Below are 20,443 nucleotides of genomic sequence, written 5' to 3'. Positions count from 1 at the left end.
TTATACGGGTTTTTTTTGTCCAATCATTTGTATTGTTCATTTTTTTGACAGAATATTTGTAGGTATATAATACAGTGTGTGTATACCACGTGATAAATTGCGTCATAAATGCTACGTCGGAAGGCAATGTTTTGATTTGAAAAAAAGACTTTAAACAAAGATATTTTCACTTTTTATTTAACATTTTAAATGAAACATAGCGTAGTCTAGGCAGCTTATGAAGCCCTGCCTTCGATCTTTTACCAGATTTTGATTGAGAGTTTAGTTTCTTTAAACACTTCGACAAACCGTTTCGCAATACGGCCGTCTGAGGAGCACTGTCAAAACATTATTTTGGAAACAGGATTGTCGAAGTGTTTGATGAAACTAATGACTTTATCAAATTTCGGTAATAAAACAAATGCGGGGCTTTTAAGCGACATAGACTGCCATTTGTTTCATTTAAAATTGTGTTGTGAAACAAAAGTTATCTTTGATTTAAGACTTCATTTTATTAAGCAAAATGTTGCCTTCCGACGTAGCATATATGACGTAATTTGTCACATGGTATACACACACTGTAATACAGTCTAAACTCGCTAGACTGCCTCACACTCACACAGTGCACAATAGTCGAATCCAATTTTCCGACGTTAAAATGTCGGCTCCTAAAGACGGCCCATTTTTTAATCGGATGAGTTTGTGGGGGACACGTCTCCGGGGTCGGGAGATGACTTCAAATGGGTGATCACGCATGCATACGAAGGATACCAGTCTGCTGGTGGTGAACTTGGAAATTAAAACACAATGTGGTGTCGTAATCTTCAAGGAGTACACCTTATTTCTTTATCAACTTACCAAAAGCTGTCTCATTCAAGCTAAAAGTTGAGTTAAAACTGGTACTATGGGACAGCACATGGCGAAAGATGGTGGATCCAGGGTGGTGCGTTCTTCCGGGGTCTGCATGCTGGTCTTAGGTCGGAGTGGTACGTCGTGGACTGTGTCGTATGTCTGAAAATAAGTCAGCACAATAATGATTTAAAACGACAGTTTACCCTCTGCTGGTGACTAACCTGGAAATAGTCTCACTATTATATGTCAACTATTTTAATGGTAGCCTTTTATTATACAAAGAATAACGTTAATTCACTTACCAGGCGCTGTCTATCTAAGAGAGAAATATGGAGGAGTAGGAATGGTGCTCTTGTCTGTGGGTCCTTCGGGTCGTTACGTTGCGTCAGGCCCTGTGTAGGTTCTGGAATTAAGTCAGCTAATTAAAAACAACATTTGAAACAGTGGCATAAGGTCTCATTTTTCATTTGCGTGAACTGATTCAGCATGTGTGTTTCTGATTGAAATTTTCACCGGCAACCAGTGAATCCTCCTAAGCAATCAAACAGGGATCCTCCTCATCAAAGATATGGTATCGGGGTAGACTGTTGCCACGGGGCATGTCATCGGTCGGTCCCAGTACAATCACCTTTTGCGCGTCGCGGGTGTGGACACGGGATTGGTGGTGTTCGTTGGAAACGTCGGGTCTGAAAAAAAAGGACTGCGAATGAAAAACAATATCTTAAGTTGTGGCGAATGGTCGTGTATTGTATTTGTATTATCTGATATAGGTATATATATTTCTAATTGCAACTTACCACTTGCAACGAGTCAATCCTGTATAAACAAGTATCTTCCTCAAACATAGAGCATAAGTGTATGCTGTTTCCGGGGGTAATGTCATCTACCGGGCCTTAGTCTGCAGATTTAGTTTGGTGCATCGGGGGATGCGAACGCGGGGTGTTATGCGAGTTATCTCTCTATCGTAATGACGATCAGCCGTAGACGTCTAGTGGCACAATAGGTGGGCAATTGTGTGCGTCATATCTGGATCACTAGTGGTAAGAAGCTTTCTAATGGATGTCATGCTTAAAACCAGAATTCAAGGCTTATATGCTGACTTTGGCCCAGGTACTACGGAACCCAGTGGCGGATCCAGGATTCAAAATTAGAGGGGGCGTAACTTAGGGGGCGTAACCTTTTAAATTGCGCCCCTGCATTTGAATCGAAATTTATTTGTTTTAAAGTGTTGGCAGGTGGGTTTGGGGGTACACCCCAAGAACATTTTAACAACATTTAGTCCGAAATGGTGCATTTTGGGCATATTTTATGGAGGTGGGTGGTGCGCGGATCCGCTAGTGGAGCCATCGGTTGATCTGCAGTAATATGATGTTGGTTTTGTTTTTTAAACCGCAAGTGCCTTTAAAGGTCGGAACAATGTCAGACTTTGGGAAAACACAAAACGTAACAAAATCTTTTAAATTTGGAGCAAAGTCACACTCTTGTACAGGGGAAGTCTTAAGAAGGCAGTAAATTGCCCCAAAAAATCAACGTGTCTGGGGTCCTCTCGCACACATACAACTCGAGACTCATGTGCGTGCAACGTAGTATCACACTCTTTTGCTTTTTCATAGAATAAATTAAAAATCAGGTCGGGCATAAACCCAAATGGCAGTAATACAAATAAATAAATCGCAATTCATTAGTTCATGGAATATATGTATAACTTTTCCCGAGGAATACGTCACATATGATACAGAATCAAATATCAAATTTCGCAAAGTCAAATGACAGAAACTCGAATATCAGACTAGGCCTGACATTCGGAACTTCTCGGCCATTTTTATCGAAAACAACCTCGTCTTTTTATCTTTGTGGGAGACGTCGCTTTTCTGTATATCATGCAAGACTAAGAAACAACTGCAGCGATTTAAATTCAGACTAGTTTTACAATCACGTTGTAGACTCGCCGTTATGTACACATTGTAAAGTAATCGAAGATGGGGAACATTTCCTTATGCTGGTACATCTGTTGAAGTAGTCCGTATTTTTTTAATAAAAGCATTAATTAAATGTAGTGTTTAAGAGTTGTATTCATTGCACAAAACAAAATCACGGACTGTAAATCGTAATTATGTTTGCAATAATACACTTCACTGGCAATCAATTTAAACTGAGAGCAATGAATACAACTCTTAAACACTACATTTAATTAATGCTTTTATTAAAAAAATACGGACTACTTCAACAGATGTACCAGCATACATCCGAGGTTGTTTTTGAAAAAATGGCCGAGGAGTTCCGAATGGGCACAAAACGTAACAAAATCAGAAAATTTATGTCATCCATTTCTTTTCTTCTTACTTTTCGGAAAAAAAATGTAAAGGCCCACGGCCTACATTGCATTTTAAGCTCGCCCATTCGGCGAGCAGACGATCATCTCTATGAATTCGTACGGAATTTATACTAGTCCGATAGCGTCCTTGTCGTATGGCAACTTGTCACGTTCACCAATCAGGTGCTCGTTTGTTTCAAAATGGCGGCCACCATTGATTTCTTGTTACGAACGTAAACAATGACAAGTTAATTATGTTTGCCCTTTAACGATTCTGGCGAAGTATGTTTTCTTTGTTCTTATGATTTGTTTAAACATTAAATACCGATGTCATTGAAAAGCTCCTAACATTCTGCTAGATGTGAGGATATTCCACGCAGAATTATTGCACCGGAAGTGAACAGCAATTAAAAATGAATTAATCTGTTAATACCTTTATGACAGATATTTAATTGTCACTAATAACAGTACCCCGTTGACATTAATGGTTATTAATTGTAACCATATGCCTCTGTCAGAATTGATTCCATATCGGAAATTGTTAATATGTTTTTGTCAACAAGTCAACATTTTGAATAGTAAAATAAATAAAACCTTGCGAATACAAATTGAAGGTGTCAATTAACCGAGCAAACAGTTGCCACTGCCCATATATTGGCCTGGAATATGTTTCTGTAGGGTGGCCTGCTGACATTGGCTTCCATGTTGACTGTAGTGACGTGATAGTACATATAAACAGCCGCTTCAGAGTCTTAGAGTATATTTGTTTAGGCGACTCTAGAACCTTAATGGAACAAAGTGAATGTCCAAATGTTAAAAAAGTACCTTAAACACGCATTGTTGGTGCTAGTGACGTGATTGCTCCAACAAGAAAACATCATTTATTTCTACAACATTTAAAGGGACTTTTTTCATAGATTTGCACCAAAATGAATTTGTCATTGCATTGTGAATACAATATTGAGGTCCATTAACTGTCATTAAAATGGGACTTTTGAATGAACATGAAGATGAATTTTTTATACATGACATGATTTTTTTTTTCATCCTCTGCTATAAAAAGTTTTGCAAGATTGGATGCAATGTTTTGGCCAGTAAAGGGCTAGTGGACTGGTTCTCATAAAGTTGAATGTATCTATCAAATCAACATAAAATATTTACACCTCAACTTCCGTTTCTTAAATGAACTGCCTTTCGGATATGTTCGGATCGTAATTCATTGCATAACAATATACATGAAAGCTATTGATCTTGTTATTGGTTGTATTGTGTCTGCAGGTCCCGTAAAATATAGATCAACATTTTTAAAAGTGTAAGTTTATTATATTTTAAATATATTGGTACCAGAATTGTGGTAATTTTAAGTTTTAAAGTGATTTCAAGTGGTTGATCTTTTCCCGCGTTATTGTGACGTCATTTGAAAAAAATGTTTCCGGTTATTAAGTCGGGTCATTCTATTTACAGAATGGGTAAGAACGGATTACTGAAAGGTTTTCTTAAATGAAATGAAGTATTTTTTTAACAATTTTTGAATGAAATAATGAACTATTGGTGTAAATATAAGGAATGAATTGCGGGGTTGATGTCATTATCGGGGTATGAACGCAATTGGGTTGGTCAATGTGTGTGGAGTCCGAAGGACTCCACGCGTACTTTGACCAACCCAATTGCAATTAAGAAAACCTTTCAGTAATCCGTTCTTACCCATTCTGTAAATAGAACGACCCGACTTAATAACCGGAAACATTTTTTATCGGGGTATGAACGCAATTGGGTTGGTCAATGTGTGTGGAGTCCGAAGGACTCCACGCGTACTTTGACCAACCCAATTGCGTTCATATCCCCGATAATGACATCAACCCCGCAATTCATTCCTTAACTAAATATATCACTTTTTCGATTACACTCATAATGATCTTGGTAAACTATTCCAGCAAGTCCAATATTCACTGATAACAATCTCTTGCAGTATTGTGATGGGATTATATTACATAAGTATTGTAAGTAGTGCATGCACATTTAAAATAAAATAAAATTGTTACCTTTTATTTTTATCCCATTTCAAAATCAAGAAAATTAATTTGCTGTAATTGGGCTTTACTTCCAAGACTATGCCAACATTTATATACCTATATTATCCGGTTTGAATAAACGTTTTTGACAATAATATAAAGATTTCTTAACGTATATATGTTTACAATATAAAATATTTCAGAGTTTGACAGAATGAATTACGTCGGAAGTATATCGATAATCGACCGTGGGGATGCCCCGGCTAAAGCGGTTATTGATAAGAATGTGCGCTCATTGGCACAGCGAGTGGCGGACGAGACGAAAGAGGAACTGGACAAAGTCATGGACCGAGTGGATAATGTGAGTTTAGCTTTAAAATGTCACATGATTGGTCAATCTTTAAAGAACAACCCTCTTGATTGGCTGCTTTCTACACAGTTTAGAAGGATTTTTCTTATACTTGCATTTTGTTGTCACTGAAATCTCACTTCTGCTATGTCCATTACTGAGATCTTTAATGCTTTTACGGTTTAAAAGAATTTGGTTGTACGATATATGGCTATTTGTTACCTTGTACATTTCAATTACTTAGGACATATTGCAAATCTGAGCATCATATGTCTGACGTATTTTAAGTACATTGGTAGTAGATCATGATTGTATTAAGTCATTATTTTATATAAAAAGTATGTAGTGTTATTGGTCCGTCTAGAAAATCAAATTATTTCTCTGCAACTGTGGTTGGTATTTTGTAGATCTACGTATCGTATGAAATGGCAACTCAGACAATGTTTGATAATCCAAGAGGTTCACCAAATGTGGAATACATCGAAGATATTGTAAGTACTTTGATCAGTGGTATATACTTTGCACAAGCCCACATGCCTAGCTTGCACTGGTGTAGTATTTTTTTGACTTTCTTAAATTCTGGATAATATATTGTGGGGCTTGTTAAAAAAGAAGTTTTTTTCCAAGCACTAGTGTCAAAAAATGGGCTTGTTCAATCAAAAGTCTAATTATAACGACTGTCAGATATCATGAATTTAGGGAGTTTTCACACAGATTTAGTTCTCAGTTTTCAAGCATAATCCCTTGAAAGTCAAAAGACACTTATGTCTTGGATGAGAAAATGTTCAAGCATTTGTATGTTGAGAAAATGTTCAAGCATTTGTATGTTAAATGCTTAGTCGAATATCATTTTTTTTTTTTAGGATTTGAACTTTGGGCAAGTGCTCATTTGCCTGTGTCAGTAAGGTTGGTGGTCACCAAGCTAGACAAGTGGGTGTTCTCCGGGCACTCCGGTTCCCCCAAACACGAGACCACACTTTTATGAAAAAGAGTGTCAATGAACATGCCATTGAGTTGATGTAAAGTTGATGTTGAACAAAGAGCAACATGTGATAGTCATGTGTTGATGGCATGATATTCCAATTTGATGTTGATGTAACTTTATTTTGATCATTGTGAAACAAATAAAGTTTAAAATAAGTGCTATTTCTTCTTTTACGCTATACAACAAAGAACCAATCAACAAAGTGCTGTCTGTTTGTCACACATGCAATTTCAATATTTTTCAAAAGAATAATAAGATAATCATACTCGAGCAGAAGCAGTTAGGGTGAATAAATACCATCATCATTTCACAGTGTTTGTAGTTGGCATCCACAAGGTAACCATGGCAACTCAAAAGAAATAATTTGGAATAATAACATTTTCCTGTATGCATTGCAGAAAGAACTAGAAGATATACTCACAGATACAGTTCGGAAGAAGAAATATCAACAGCAGGTCACAGTATTTGTAGTTGGCTTCCAGAATGTATGTGCACAGAAAATGCAGCTTCTGCAGCAAGTTAATCAGGTAACCATGGCAACCAGAGTAATTTTCCTAGGGCTTTAAAGAAGGGTTTATCCTTTCTGTTGAAAAATATATATTGTTTAATTAGTTTACAATAAAGAGGAATACAAAATTTAGCCATCAAACCAGAATATGATGGAAATTGTCTGAGGGAAACTTTCTAGTTCTGATCTCGGTGGAACTTGTTATTGAGTGATAGTTGAGTTTTCTCCTAATTTTTTTTCCCATTTATGAACCTGGTAACTGTTTTAGATGATTTAAGGGGCTAGTTAAATATTGAATGCTTCTGAACATTTTTGGTATTGCAATTTTATGAATACCATGCCCTAATAATGCTTTAAAAATTATTAAGTAACAACATGTGTCATGATTTTCAGTTCTTCCTGGAAAATTCCAAGATGGAGGAGGATGAGATTGTTGATGACAAGCCAGAAGTAGATCTGGATGAAGCAGCCAAGCAGGTGGGTTGTTATGTATAAATTAACCCAGGGCTTCTATAAACCCATGATTTGCCAGTCTGGACTGATTTTGACCATGCCGGACTGATTTCAGTTACAAAAAATGGCTAACAAACAGTGTTTTCATTTTTTCACTCAATAATTTCCCTCCAAAACCGCTGAGTCAGTAAAAAATGTTGAAATTGTATTACACAAACATTGTTTGTGATGCATTAGTGTTTTTGTTCTACCCTTAAGGAAAATTTCGAGATTTTTCTGACTTTGTTAAAGTGCAGTAATTCATTGTTATTTTTTTGCTAGATAGTTGGTAGGAGTGAACCCTTTGTTAAACCTGAAGAAAAAAATACATGTTTTAGGTTAAATGTCATTAAATTTTGTACAGGTCAAATGACATCAAAGCAGGAGTTCATTCCCATCAAATCACTGTGCTTTGATAGTGCAAAGACAGCGTCGTTTTTTTGTTTTTTTGAAGGTCAAATTATCTTTGTCAACTGCGGTGGATTTAGCCAAGAAAACATAAGACCTAAATCAGGACTTTATGCAAACAACATATAGAACATTTTGATATTCCTTTATAGGTGAATTCATCCTTGTCAACTGCGGGGGATTTGGCGAAGAAACTTGCTGACATAAATCAAGATATGGTTGAGTGGCTCGTGAACTATGCCAACACTAAAGCTAGCAACAAGTAAGTGTATCTGAAGCACCTGTTTATAGGGAATAAATAAACCCTGACAAACGCAAAACAATCATTGTAAATTTTAATACATAAATAATTACATTTTACTTTTAACACAAAAAACATGTAAATTACACAACTTTTAATACTCATAACACCATGAGGACCAAAACTCGTTTCTCAGTCAAAGGAAACTATGATGTCATATTGTTTGCTGACATTATATTTACCATGGGACCAATCTCTGCTGGTCATAGTTCAAATTTTCATTCAGATTATTGTTTATACGCCAGTGTCTTTAAGCTTGCAGCTGGCATCTTTAGCCTTTCTTTCTGCAATTAAAAAAGTGAGTTTCCATCAGGTATTGCAGTGTACCCTACAGTATGGGACTACTTTTTTGTGTTGCAATGTTATAAAGAGTGTGCCTAGTGGCAAAAAATCCCCCCCCCCCATAATTTTGCATTGATGGATTGATGGATAAAACCAGTTCCAAATAGCTAAGTCCTACAATGTTCACTATTCTAGGATGCTTTACTTTCATCATTGATGTTGGATTACCATGGGCAGTGCAAAGTTTTGTTAACCATGTACTGACCTAATAATTTCATACACCAATGAAACACAATACTGTCACTTTCAATCCTTATATATATAATGAAAGACTCAAATCTATGGCCAGTTCCACACTGTGGCCAACCCCTAAAATGTTCCCACAACTGTGGCCAATCACTCAAAATTGCCAATTCATCCCACAATCCTTGTAACATTCCCACCACCATGGCTTAAAATTACACCTAATTATCTTAGTATGATATCATCTGATGACCGTTAGACTAAGGCATTGGTTAGCTACTTAGCAAAAAGCTAATACATGTTTGTTTTCCTGACTGTAATGATAAAATGAAACTGCCAAAAAGAAAAACAAAAATTCAACAACAAACAAACAAACAAACATGAACTGTATGGGTCTGAAATAACTATTCAGTATTCTTGCTTACTTGTTAAGGCTTGATATATATATATATTGCATGGTATGGAATATAATTTTGGCCAATTTTGTGGGATTGGCTATGGTTGTGAGGCTTGCCAATAGAATTGGTTCTTTTATAATGGTAAACCCCCCTCTTCAAACATGGCAAAATAAGTTTTATGTCATACAGGGGCATTTTGTCCCCTTTGCAAACATTGTTAGGGGAAATGGGGTTCGGGGGTAATTATTTTGTCCCCTATGCAAAGATTGGTAGGGGAGTCCATCATGGGGGATCATTTTGTCCAGGGCATATCCATGGATAGGTTTCGCCTATCTCCCATGACAAGTATTATTTTTTTGCAACCTGTGTAATAGACATAAAGTTAAATCCACCTCTGAGTGTTATGATGGTATGATGTATTTTTAATACATGTGTATTTATTTTATTCTAAGCAAACCGGGAATGATGAATTATGACAAGTAGGTCACACAAAACTGTTGTAAAACCCCAACACTGTCATAATTGTCCAATTTGTTTTACATTTAATGGATCATTCTATGAGTTGTTTTGCAACCTTTGTGTTTTACATCCTTTTTTATGTTTTTGTTCCATCCCAGCCTTATTAATTTACACATTTGAAATATTTCAGACTGTATGCACTTGTATTACAAAATAGTTATGAAACAATAGATGAAAATAGTTCATCTAATAACTAATATGTTTTGGGTTGTTTGTTTTTTACCCAATTTTATACCCATTGATTTACTCTACCTTTTGATTTATATTTTTTATTTTTAGTGCCTGTTTTTCAAAGAAAAATGTTGAGGTATTTTCATAGCCAAGGTTACATTGTCAACTGCATCATCTTTTCAATTGGCATTATCGTCTTGCAAACATTTTCAACCTTAACATGTCATAAAAGTTGCAGATTAAACATGGTATAAAGAAGGATTAAACATGGTATAAAGAAGGATTAAACATGGTATAAAGAAGTAAAAATATGTTAAAGGCACATGTATATCAAGGACCATAACCCTGGCTTTAATGGAGGTTAAAGGCACATGTATATCAAGGACCATAACCCTGGCTTTAATGGAGGTTAAAGGCACATGTATATCAAGGACCATAACCCTGGCTTTAATGGAGGTTAAAGGCACATGTATATCAAGGACCATAACCCTGGCTTAAATGGAGGTTTAAGGCACATGTATATCAAGGACCATAACCCTGGCTTTAATGGAGGTTAAAGGCACATGTATATCAAGGACCATAACCCTGGCTTTAATGGAGGTTAAAGGCACATGTATATCAAGGACCATAACCCTGGCTTTAATGGAGGTTAAAGGCACATGTATATCAAGGACCATAACCCTGGCTTTAATGGAGGTTAAAGGCACATGTATATCAAGGACCATAACCCTGGCTTTAATGGAGGTTAAAGGCACATGTATATCAAGGACCATAACCCTGGCTTTAATGGAGGATAAAGGCATATGGCATTATTAATCATCATTATGAATGCTGGCTTCAACAATTGTGGTGTTTATAATAATGTCCCTTTTGATAAAAGAAAGCAGCAGATAAATGTTGGCATTGTTCTGATGTATTGTGTAGTTTTTTTTTTGTTTGTTTTTAGCTAAAGTTCAGGCCAAAACTTGGACTTTTGATAATTACTCAAATATGTAATCTGTCATCTGAATTTGTCTTAAGTTTATATTTTTACGTTACTATATAATTTATGGTCTATTTCAGAATTCTCCAGTACGTATATTATTGCATTGTGATGGGACGGCATGTGGAGTCTCTTTCTTTTGTCATTCCAGGCCACAATTAATACATATTTTGTTTGGCTTTAACCGACCCATATTTTGAGGGGCTAGGTAGATAGTTTGGTGTATTTTTTTTACTTTCTAACATTTAAATAAATAAAGACATATGACCGGGTAATGCGGGTAATTTTGTGTCGGTTGTGTAATGCCATACAAACTATTGATTAATGTTGGCCTCATTGTGCATTTTTTTGTGCATAACTAACATTAAAGCTCTCCTGGCTCAAATGCTCATGTTGAGCTTTTTGGATCACTGTATGTTGTCTCCTCTTGTTTTGTATCGTTCTCAAGGCATAATTTTTAACCCAATTCTTATGAAACCATGAATAGGCCAAATAAAAAAATACCTGTGTTTCCGGGTAACATGGCGAAAAAAAAAATGGTCGGTCGGTCAGGATTTTTTTTTTTTCTTTTTTTTCTTTTTTTTACAGTTTTGATCTTATGCAATATTTTTTTGCATCAGATCAATTATGTTATATCTAAGCGTTACATTATTTCACAAAAAGTCAGAAAAAACACTATTGTTTAATGTCTGAAATTATTTTCATACCTTCGACTACCGTAATTTCCCGCCAATTTTGCCTATGAAATCTGGTGTTTTGAGTATACAATACTCGTTTATAAGACGCCATCGGTTTTAGAACAAATCCAGCACTTATATTTCTACAAATCTGTGATAATGTTCTAGCCAAACTGACAATTATCAACCAAATTTGTTAATTTGCTTGAAGAAAATCATCGATTTTCTTGTCAACTGTGAGCTCTCTTATGTGGAGGTAGGTTTATAATAGAACAAGTAAACACGGATATGGATTTATTTGACGTATCTTATTTTCGCACAATAAAAGTTTGATCCTTATTTATGGTGAATTATGAAGATTTGAAGACGAAGATTATTGTTTATATTTTTTTTTCTATCATATGGTATTTTCTTACCAGCCTAGACGAAATCCTGGCAATCAGATGGGATCATACGGTATCCGACTTTAAATACAACCATAGCAACGCACCTTTGATCTTATCACCGCTCGTGCTCTGACGTCACACATTGTACCGTTTGATCTGTAACCGACACATTCTAATTAATGAATTGTTACTTTTTCAGGTTTTTGTTTGGATTACAGATGATGGGACTTAAATTAGGCGAAATAAATAACCATTGATAACTGCGGATTCATAAATGAAACGATTAATGAAATGTGTATTGAAACCTGGCAGTTAGCCTGCATGAATTCGCAAAGCGTAATCGTAAGAAGCCAGCATGATATTCGCAAAGCGTAATCGTGAAAAAGTAAGTTTTATTTTGGAAATAAAAAACACCGCAAACCATTTCCTATATATATTCATTATAAAAAACAGCAAAATAAGTCTCCTGTAATCAACCACGTGCTTGGACTAAAAACATGCGTTTACCAATTTGAAGATATCGGACAGGGTTCGCCGAACCCCGCCATTTTGATTTCCTGTTTACAAAGCGTCTCGGTAATACATGATCAGGAATGAAAGTGATTTTTTTTCGGGGACAGACAAACAACGAAAATAATGACGATATATGTTTTATTATTATTTTTTTACTTTTATGTCTCAAAAAAAAGTTTAGGGTCCGCGAGGAAAAAATAGGGTCGGTCGGCTTACCGGAAACACAGGTTTGTTTTTTTTGGCCTTAGGAACATCTTGGGTCCAAGTCTAGACCAAGCTAGGACAAAAAATCATTGTGGACAAGTTATATGTAAATAATAGTGAAACTTTCAAACAGTTATATTATTCATCAAATTAGTTTAGTTCACCATCAATGATCAACTAAAATGAAAGTTAAGAATGGAATAAAGATTTGCAGTTTTGAATCTAATGACATGAGAGTGTTTGTCAATATGAGCCTGCGGAGAGGCCATGACATTAAAAAATGTGGTACTAATATGAGCGATATTGGTCCATCTTGTATCTCTTGTGTAGATATTTTTAGAGTTAATATGGCAGAACTCTTTGGTTGTTGAAATAAGTGTTTAGTAATTTCATAATTTTTTGTTCTTTTGTGTTCTATGGTGTACAGTTTGGGTCAAAGTAACATTTGTTTCATGTAAATATACATCACTTAAATTATTTAATTGAAATTCATGATTTTACAATATTTTGCTATGGGCTTGTTGGTAAGATAGCTCTATCATGTTTTTAAAGGTATAAACATATTTGAATTTATTTTGGGCTTTCTATTACCACTGGGAACTGAAACAACATATTTTTACTCTAATGCAAACTTTGACCTACTTGTACATGACCATATAATTATGTACAGATAATTTCTGTTTATGACTAACGTATTTCTTAAAGTTCCTTCAAAAATTAAATATAAAAAACACTGTTGTTCTTTACTTAACAAACCTGAGCCCAGTATTCATAAATCATCTTAAGTCATTTTATAACTTAAGTATTTTTTTCAAGAACAAAAATTCAAACAATAAAGTGTGTTTTTTAAATAAAGTCAGTATGTATGTCATATGACCAAGTCTTGACTTGACTTAACTATCATTTGACCAGTGAGATATTTCAATAAAAAAATGAATTGAGTTTAAAAATTCCTTATTTCCTCGGCCCTTAAGTATTACCATTGGCATTTCTGCATCTTGTCCTTTTGTTTCTGAACATATTAGAAACTGTTGATTAACACATTTCATGGCATGGAAAGATAAAAACAACTTTCTATGTTAGTCGAAGAAATACTTTGGGAGAGCCAGTAGCTTCAGTAACACTTTATATTGTGATGGTTGTTGTAAGGATGTCTTCTTTCATACACAGACTTAACTCAATAACCTTAATCACTGTTACATTAAGTAACGCCTATTTGCACTGCATATGAACTGTACATGAATTCAATGCTCAATGTTTCTCTATTTAAACCATGCATATACATAAAAGGCTTAGTTTTGAATGAAGATAAGACCTTAATGGAAAGTTGACAATTTGACCTACAATTACATTTGTACTAACTTTTATGATAAAATGAAATGTTCTACTTTAATGTCCCCTTGTAGCAACTTTTGTACAACAGAAACCCAACAATAACTGCAAAGTCAGTAAATATGTTGACATGATACTTGTTAGACTTTGTAACAATGACATAGCACTTGTTTAGATAACTCGTGGGAACATGTTTTTGAGTTATTCCCCTTGGTCAGGTGATACATTTCTGTAGATGAGGAGCATGACTGTTATGTTATATTAACATTTTATTTTTTTGGTAGTGGCATGATTTTGATAACAGTTTCATTTACACATAATGATATTAAAATTTAAATGCTTTTAACATGGGTATATATATATATATATATATATTAACAGCAGAATACTTAAAAGGGTTCACATACTGTGAACAATTCAGCTACACCAACGGACAATAAACTGATAATTTTACCTTTATACACCTAGGGGCAAGAAACGCCTGGAGAAAAATCTTGAAGCTGCTAAAATTGACATAACAGACCTAAGTGAGAAACTGCTGAAACTGCAAACTGGTGAGTTACAGCTGATAGGCCCGTAGGCATTCTATAAACCTCTTCTCTTTTTTTCAGTGATGCTGTTTTGTTGTTGAAACTTTAGTTTTGAAATATGTAATGAGCAAAAATGTAATGAGATTTTGTTAAACTCAAAATAAAAATAGTGTTTTATTATAAAGCTGTTTAACTTCATCTGATTTTTTCATTCCGAAATTGAATTTGACTCCAGTGTTCTTATTTACATATAGCTTAGCTATGTAATGCTTTTCTTTCAAGAAAAAAATGGTTTCAAATGCAGTTGTTATATAAATGAATATATCCAACTTAAATTTCTACCTTTCATTCCAAGAACTTGAGGAGAAGGATGAGAAATTTCAACTGATGGCCAAGCAGTTAGATGCTAAGACCCAGGAAGCTGTGAGGTTCAAGACTGCTGCTGAAGTGGCTAAGGTATTAGTTATGCTTTTGTGATAGTTATGTTACACCGGGGGATATTATAGTGTTAACACTAGCAACATTAAAGGGTATAAGTTATGTTCTACAAAAACGTATAAATACTAAAATCAGGGGACATAAAAGGTTTAACACTTACACCAGGGGACATAAAAATATTAACACTTACACCAGGGGACATAAAAATATTAACACTTACACCAGGGGACATAAAAATATTAACACTTACACCAGGGGACATAAAAATATTAACACTTACACCAGGGGACATAAAAATATTAACACTTACACCAGGGGACATAAAAATATTAACACTTACACCAGGGGACATAAAAATATTAACACTTACACCAGGGGACATAAAAATATTAACACTTACACCAGGGAATATTAAAGTGTGAACTGTTATACCAGGTGACATAAATGTATTTACACTAAATTTACACCAAGGGGCATAAAAGTAATTACCTTGACGCCAGGGGAAAAAGGGGAATAAGTCTTCCTTTGTGATAGTTTGTTACATTAATTAAGGGGACATAAAAGTATTTACATTGATGCCAGGGGAAAAAGGGGAATAAGTCTTCCTTTGTGATAGTTTGTTACATTAATTAAGGGGACATAGAAGTATTTACATTGACGCCAGGGGGAAAAGGGGAATAAGTCTTCCTTTGTGATAGTTTGTTACATTAATTAAGGGGACATAAAAGTATTTACATTGATGCCAGGGGAAAAAGGGGAATAAGTCTTCCTTTGTGATAGTTTGTTACATTAAGGGGACATAAAAGTATTAACCTAACACCATGGGTCATAAAAAATAAACACTTACACCAAGGGTGGTAATAGTGTTGACAAAATAAACCAAGGGAGGTAATAGTGTTGACAAAATAAACCAAGGGAGGTAATAGTGTTGACAAAATAAACCAAGGGTGGTAATAGTGTTGACAAAATAAACCAAGGGAGGTAAAAGTGTTAACAAAATAAACCAAGGGAGGTAAAAGTGTTAACAATTACACCAAGGGAACATTAAAGTAATTACACTCACTCTTAGAAAATGCTTAAGAAGTATTTAAAGCCCAAAGAATATCTATGTAGATGAATACAGTATATTGATATTTTAAAGGAGACAAATAAAGTTTTTCTTGCAATTGTTTTTGCCCCAATATTTCAGGATATAAAACTATTACGACATTTCATTTCAGTACAAAATGGATATTGTTGTTATTTTAAGGGGTTTTAATTTGTTCAGCATATTAGTTACGATTATTTATTGAATTTGATAGGAAAATATATTTTGACATAATCTTATTTTCTTGATAAGAATGCATCACAGGATCCGCTAGGCTTAATAACTTTTATTCAGGTTTGAATGCTTTCATTTTTCATATCCTTTCCAAACAAATGCGGATAGTCAAATAACAAGAGTTTTGTTTCAGACTTTCAAAATTTTAGTGCTAATTTTTCAAAAAGTGTAATGAAATATATGTTTATATAAATTAAAAAATGATAAATAGACTAAGCTTAATTAAACATTATTTAATGTATAAAATAACAGTGAGTATATCTTCTGTAATTTGAAATTCCTGGCTGGTATTCGTAATACATCTGAAGTCATTTCCTTACTAAAGTCATTTTTCCTTGGTTTTCTGAAACCATCTAAAGTCATTTCCCAAATAAAGTCACTTTCTTAAGTCTAGTATCTCACTGGTCATGCATATAATATAGTACCATAATATTATCTAGAATACTTCTTTTCATTATCTTTTATTAATAAACATACTTTTATATTAAAAACACTTAAAGTCAGCTTATTAAGCTTATTTTTTGTACTTTCGCGTTTAAAAATACTTTGAAATTTCGCCAACTTAAACCTGCTAAAAAATCCCCTTGAATACAACCAAAATCCCCCTGTATTTTAATCCTTTCTGAACAAATCCCCCTGAATGTTCTCCAGAAAATATGGCATGTATGGCTTAAGAATATAGCTATGAAAACTGTAGGGAATGGACTTAAGTTAAGAAATGACTTTCAATGTTATATGAATACTGGCCTTGGTTTGTTATAGATATTTTACTGTTTGGATTGGATGACCCTACTATAAATTAGATTTTTCATTACATATTTTAATTTTGATGTTCAGTTTTTTTTTTCATTTTTCCTTCAGTTGTTTGAACAGATTTGAAATTTTGTGTTGGTTTGCATTCATTTTGTTTCATTGTATTAAAGAATAATAAACAGTTCACCTGTATTACAAACATATTGACCGTGCTATTGCATATTTAATGTATAAATTACAGTGTCTGTAATCATAATCATACTATAAACAGCATGCATTCTATAACAAACAGTGATATTGTTCATGTGATTATTACTCAAATACTGTTGTTAATATAATAACACAATAACACATGTATTAGTATTATTTTATTTGTATAAATTATCAATTTTATTTGTATAAATTATCAAATATATATTATACATATATACAATCATATTGACATTAATTTGTTTTTTGAAAATCTTTTCTATTTATTTGATCTCTTCATTAGAACTTCTGTACTGACCCTTGAAAATATGTTTACCATTTCTCTATGATGCTGCATTTATTTCTTAGGACACTGAATCTTTAGAGTCAATCAAGTTTTCATGGCAATTCAGAGGGTACATTAGTATAAAAATTGTTAAAAAGTTAAGAGGGCTTTATGATGATTGATTTAATTGATAATTAATTTTAATCATGAATCAAGCCATATAAGAGGGTTCTTTTTTTCATTTTTTATATAGGGGAAAGTACTCCACTTGAACACATGGAATAACTTTTGAAAGTTGTCTCCCTTTTTTGCAAAATATTGAAATTTTCACAAGAACATTTAAGAGAGCATCAGTAGTTCAAATTTGAAGTTAAGAAACTGAACACTACTTTCAGGACTCAGAGGCAAGTACTCTATTTAAAAACAAAAACGGCTTGAAAATTGCTTCCAATATTTAATGACAAACAGTTCCAAAGATCTAAATGTTACAGCATTCTTCTTTACCCAATATAAGTCTTCTATTCTTCTGTTTACAAACATACTCTTATAGTTTCTACTCATATATAATTCTTTAAAGAACATTGACTTAGTAAATATGAATTAGAATTTTACTAACATTTGTAACAATTAGTACTTTAGTAATACTAACGATTTTGTGTCTATGTAGATTTATTTAATTTCTGGTCATAATAGTAGCATCCATCATTTAAATCAATATTTGCATGCTACTATTAACAGAACCCAGTTAACCGTGTGCCAGGCTACCTTTAGATTCATAATTTGATTCCCCTTGCAGTCAACACATTATAATCTAAGACATTTCAAACATAATGTGTAAAACTTTAATGTCTTAAAAGGGCTTGCTCGCACTTCTTGATCATTAAAATTTGCTAATGTCATTATATTCTATAACTATTACAATATTGCTTTTAATATTTCTAATTTTTTATGTGATTTCAATATTATCAATAGTTAAGCTTCTTGATATTGCATTTAATAATAAAAAAAATGTTTCATTTTAGTTTTGGTCGATAGTTGAAAATTGACCTCACTAAAATGCAACAATTCATGTACAGCCTCATCTACAGTAAAAGCTATGATTTCATTCTGCTTAACTAAATTATTAATTGCGTAAGCCAGCCATGGTGGATTTGACAGAGACTTAAAATAATTAAATCATAATCCATCTAGCAATCCCATTGGCAGGGACATAAACATCAACACTAAGGGTACCAGGCACATGGTTCGATGATTATAAAACACACTCTTGTATGGTAGCTTCCACCTTTCACAACATGCTTCTCTATCTCTACTAACAATGTAGAAAAGTGCACAAGACAACGAGGCCCACACGAGCATGCTACACGATGAGATTAAAATGAGGGACGAAAAAATCCAAGAACTGCGGAGCAAACTTTCAAGGCTCGAAATCAACCTGTCCGAGACTCAGTTTGATAAAGAGCTTGTGTCGAAACGTATGGATAAGTCTCAAGCGCAGACTCAGGTATTGTTTGAAAATTTCATGCATGTGTGAACATAACAGGAGAATTAACGGAATACTGATCGATAAAGAGCTTGTGTTAAAACGTGTTGATCAGTCTCAAACGAAGACTTGGGTATCGTTCGTAAACTTCACACCTGATTGCGTTAACATAAGAGGAGTGTTCTAAAACTAACAGAATGTAATTGATGATCAAGATGTTGCTTTGTTAATGTGTCTATGATCTGAAATCAGATTAATATTGCTTTGACACTGTTCTTAGATGTCTGCTATAAAATCGAAGCACAATAAAGCTTATATACAAATTCAAGGGTAAAAAAAGGTATTTTCAAAGCAATTTAACAGAAAAATAATGTCATAAAGAGTGAAATAAATAAAGTCAAGGAAAAGCAAAAATTAGAGTAACATCTCATTCAAAGGGAAGTTATCAAGAAAAGTAATTGTCTTAAAATTGATGGTGTGTTAAGTTTCTTGACCTATTTTGATTACTAATCCAAGACCTAAAGTTCTCATCTTTTCGTTAAGTCACTGTAACCTTTAACTCTTTTAACTTTTAATCACTAACCATGTCTGTATGTGAACTAAAATCTGTAACCAATTATATAATGCACGTCTTTGTTGTATTTCACATGACATCTGCTGTTATGACTGGCTCCCTGCATTACAAAAACTAAGTATTTCACATGACATCTGCTGTTATGACTGGCTCCCTGCATTACAAAAACTAAGTATTTCACATGACATCTGCTGTTATGACTGGCTCCCTGCATTACAAAAACTAAGTATTTCACATGACATCTGCTGTTATGACTGGCTCCCTGCATTACAAAAACTAAGTATTTCACATGACATCTGCTGTTATGACTGGCTCCCTGCATTACAAAAACTAAGTATTTCACATGACATCTGCTGTTATGACTGGCTCCCTGCATTACAAAAACTAAGTATTTCACATGACATCTGCTGTTATGACTGGCTCCCTGCATTACAAAAACTAAGTATTTCACATGACATCTGCTGTTATGACTGGCTCCCTGCATTACAAAAACTATCTAAACAAAGTATATCCTTTATAACATTCCTTAACAGCAATTATATATATTGTACTTGTGAAAGTTATAACATTAACTGGAAAATTACATGCAGCAATAAGAAGTATGAGGTAGATCCAGCACTTCTGTATGTATGGTAACCATTCGTGTTAGTTGTGCATATTACTTTTAAGTGTATGACACAAACCTGAAAAGTTGTATATTTATATTCATCATTATTTGCAAATTGCTTCCTAATAAGTTAGATCTACTGTGAGGGGTTTTCTCCAAGCTAATTTGGTTATTAAGTTAGATCTACTGTGGGGGGTTTTCTCCAAGCTAATTTGGTTATTTTGTAAAAATCAAAGCACTAGGAGAGTTGAAAGCACAGGGAAAAAACCAAGGCAGCTATGGCACTATGTTATGTAATACTGATATAACTTTTTAGATGTCATAGAGTATTCAGTTGAATTTGTGTATGATAATA

General features: G+C 34.0%; 1 protein-coding gene across 11 annotated transcripts in view; it reads left to right on the top strand.

The window, feature by feature from the left end:
• Positions 1-3,303: 3,303 nt before the first annotated feature.
• The window catches only part of LOC128222095 (myosin-11-like), a 117,231-nt gene continuing 100,091 nt past the window's right edge, over positions 3,304-20,443 (top strand). For 8 of the 11 annotated variants that reach the window (XM_052930934.1, XM_052930930.1, XM_052930933.1 and 5 more), the window contains exons 1-9: positions 3,304-3,427; positions 5,361-5,518; positions 5,914-5,997; positions 6,890-7,018; positions 7,393-7,476; positions 8,052-8,161; positions 14,376-14,461; positions 14,793-14,893; positions 18,749-18,928. In XM_052930934.1, the coding sequence (XP_052786894.1) occupies positions 5,372-5,518; positions 5,914-5,997; positions 6,890-7,018; positions 7,393-7,476; positions 8,052-8,161; positions 14,376-14,461; positions 14,793-14,893; positions 18,749-18,928 (921 nt within the window). In that variant the 5' untranslated portion in view covers positions 3,304-3,427; positions 5,361-5,371. The remainder of the gene's footprint in view (positions 3,428-5,360; positions 5,519-5,913; positions 5,998-6,889; positions 7,019-7,392; positions 7,477-8,051; positions 8,162-14,375; positions 14,462-14,792; positions 14,894-18,748; positions 18,929-20,443) is intronic. The other 3 variants (XM_052930938.1, XM_052930937.1, XM_052930935.1) reach the window with 1 other exon arrangement.

The sequence above is a fragment of the Mya arenaria genome, chromosome 16, assembly GCF_026914265.1.
Source record: "Mya arenaria isolate MELC-2E11 chromosome 16, ASM2691426v1".
NCBI lineage: Eukaryota > Metazoa > Mollusca > Bivalvia > Myida > Myidae > Mya > Mya arenaria.
This window is presented reverse-complemented; position numbering and strand designations above follow the sequence as displayed.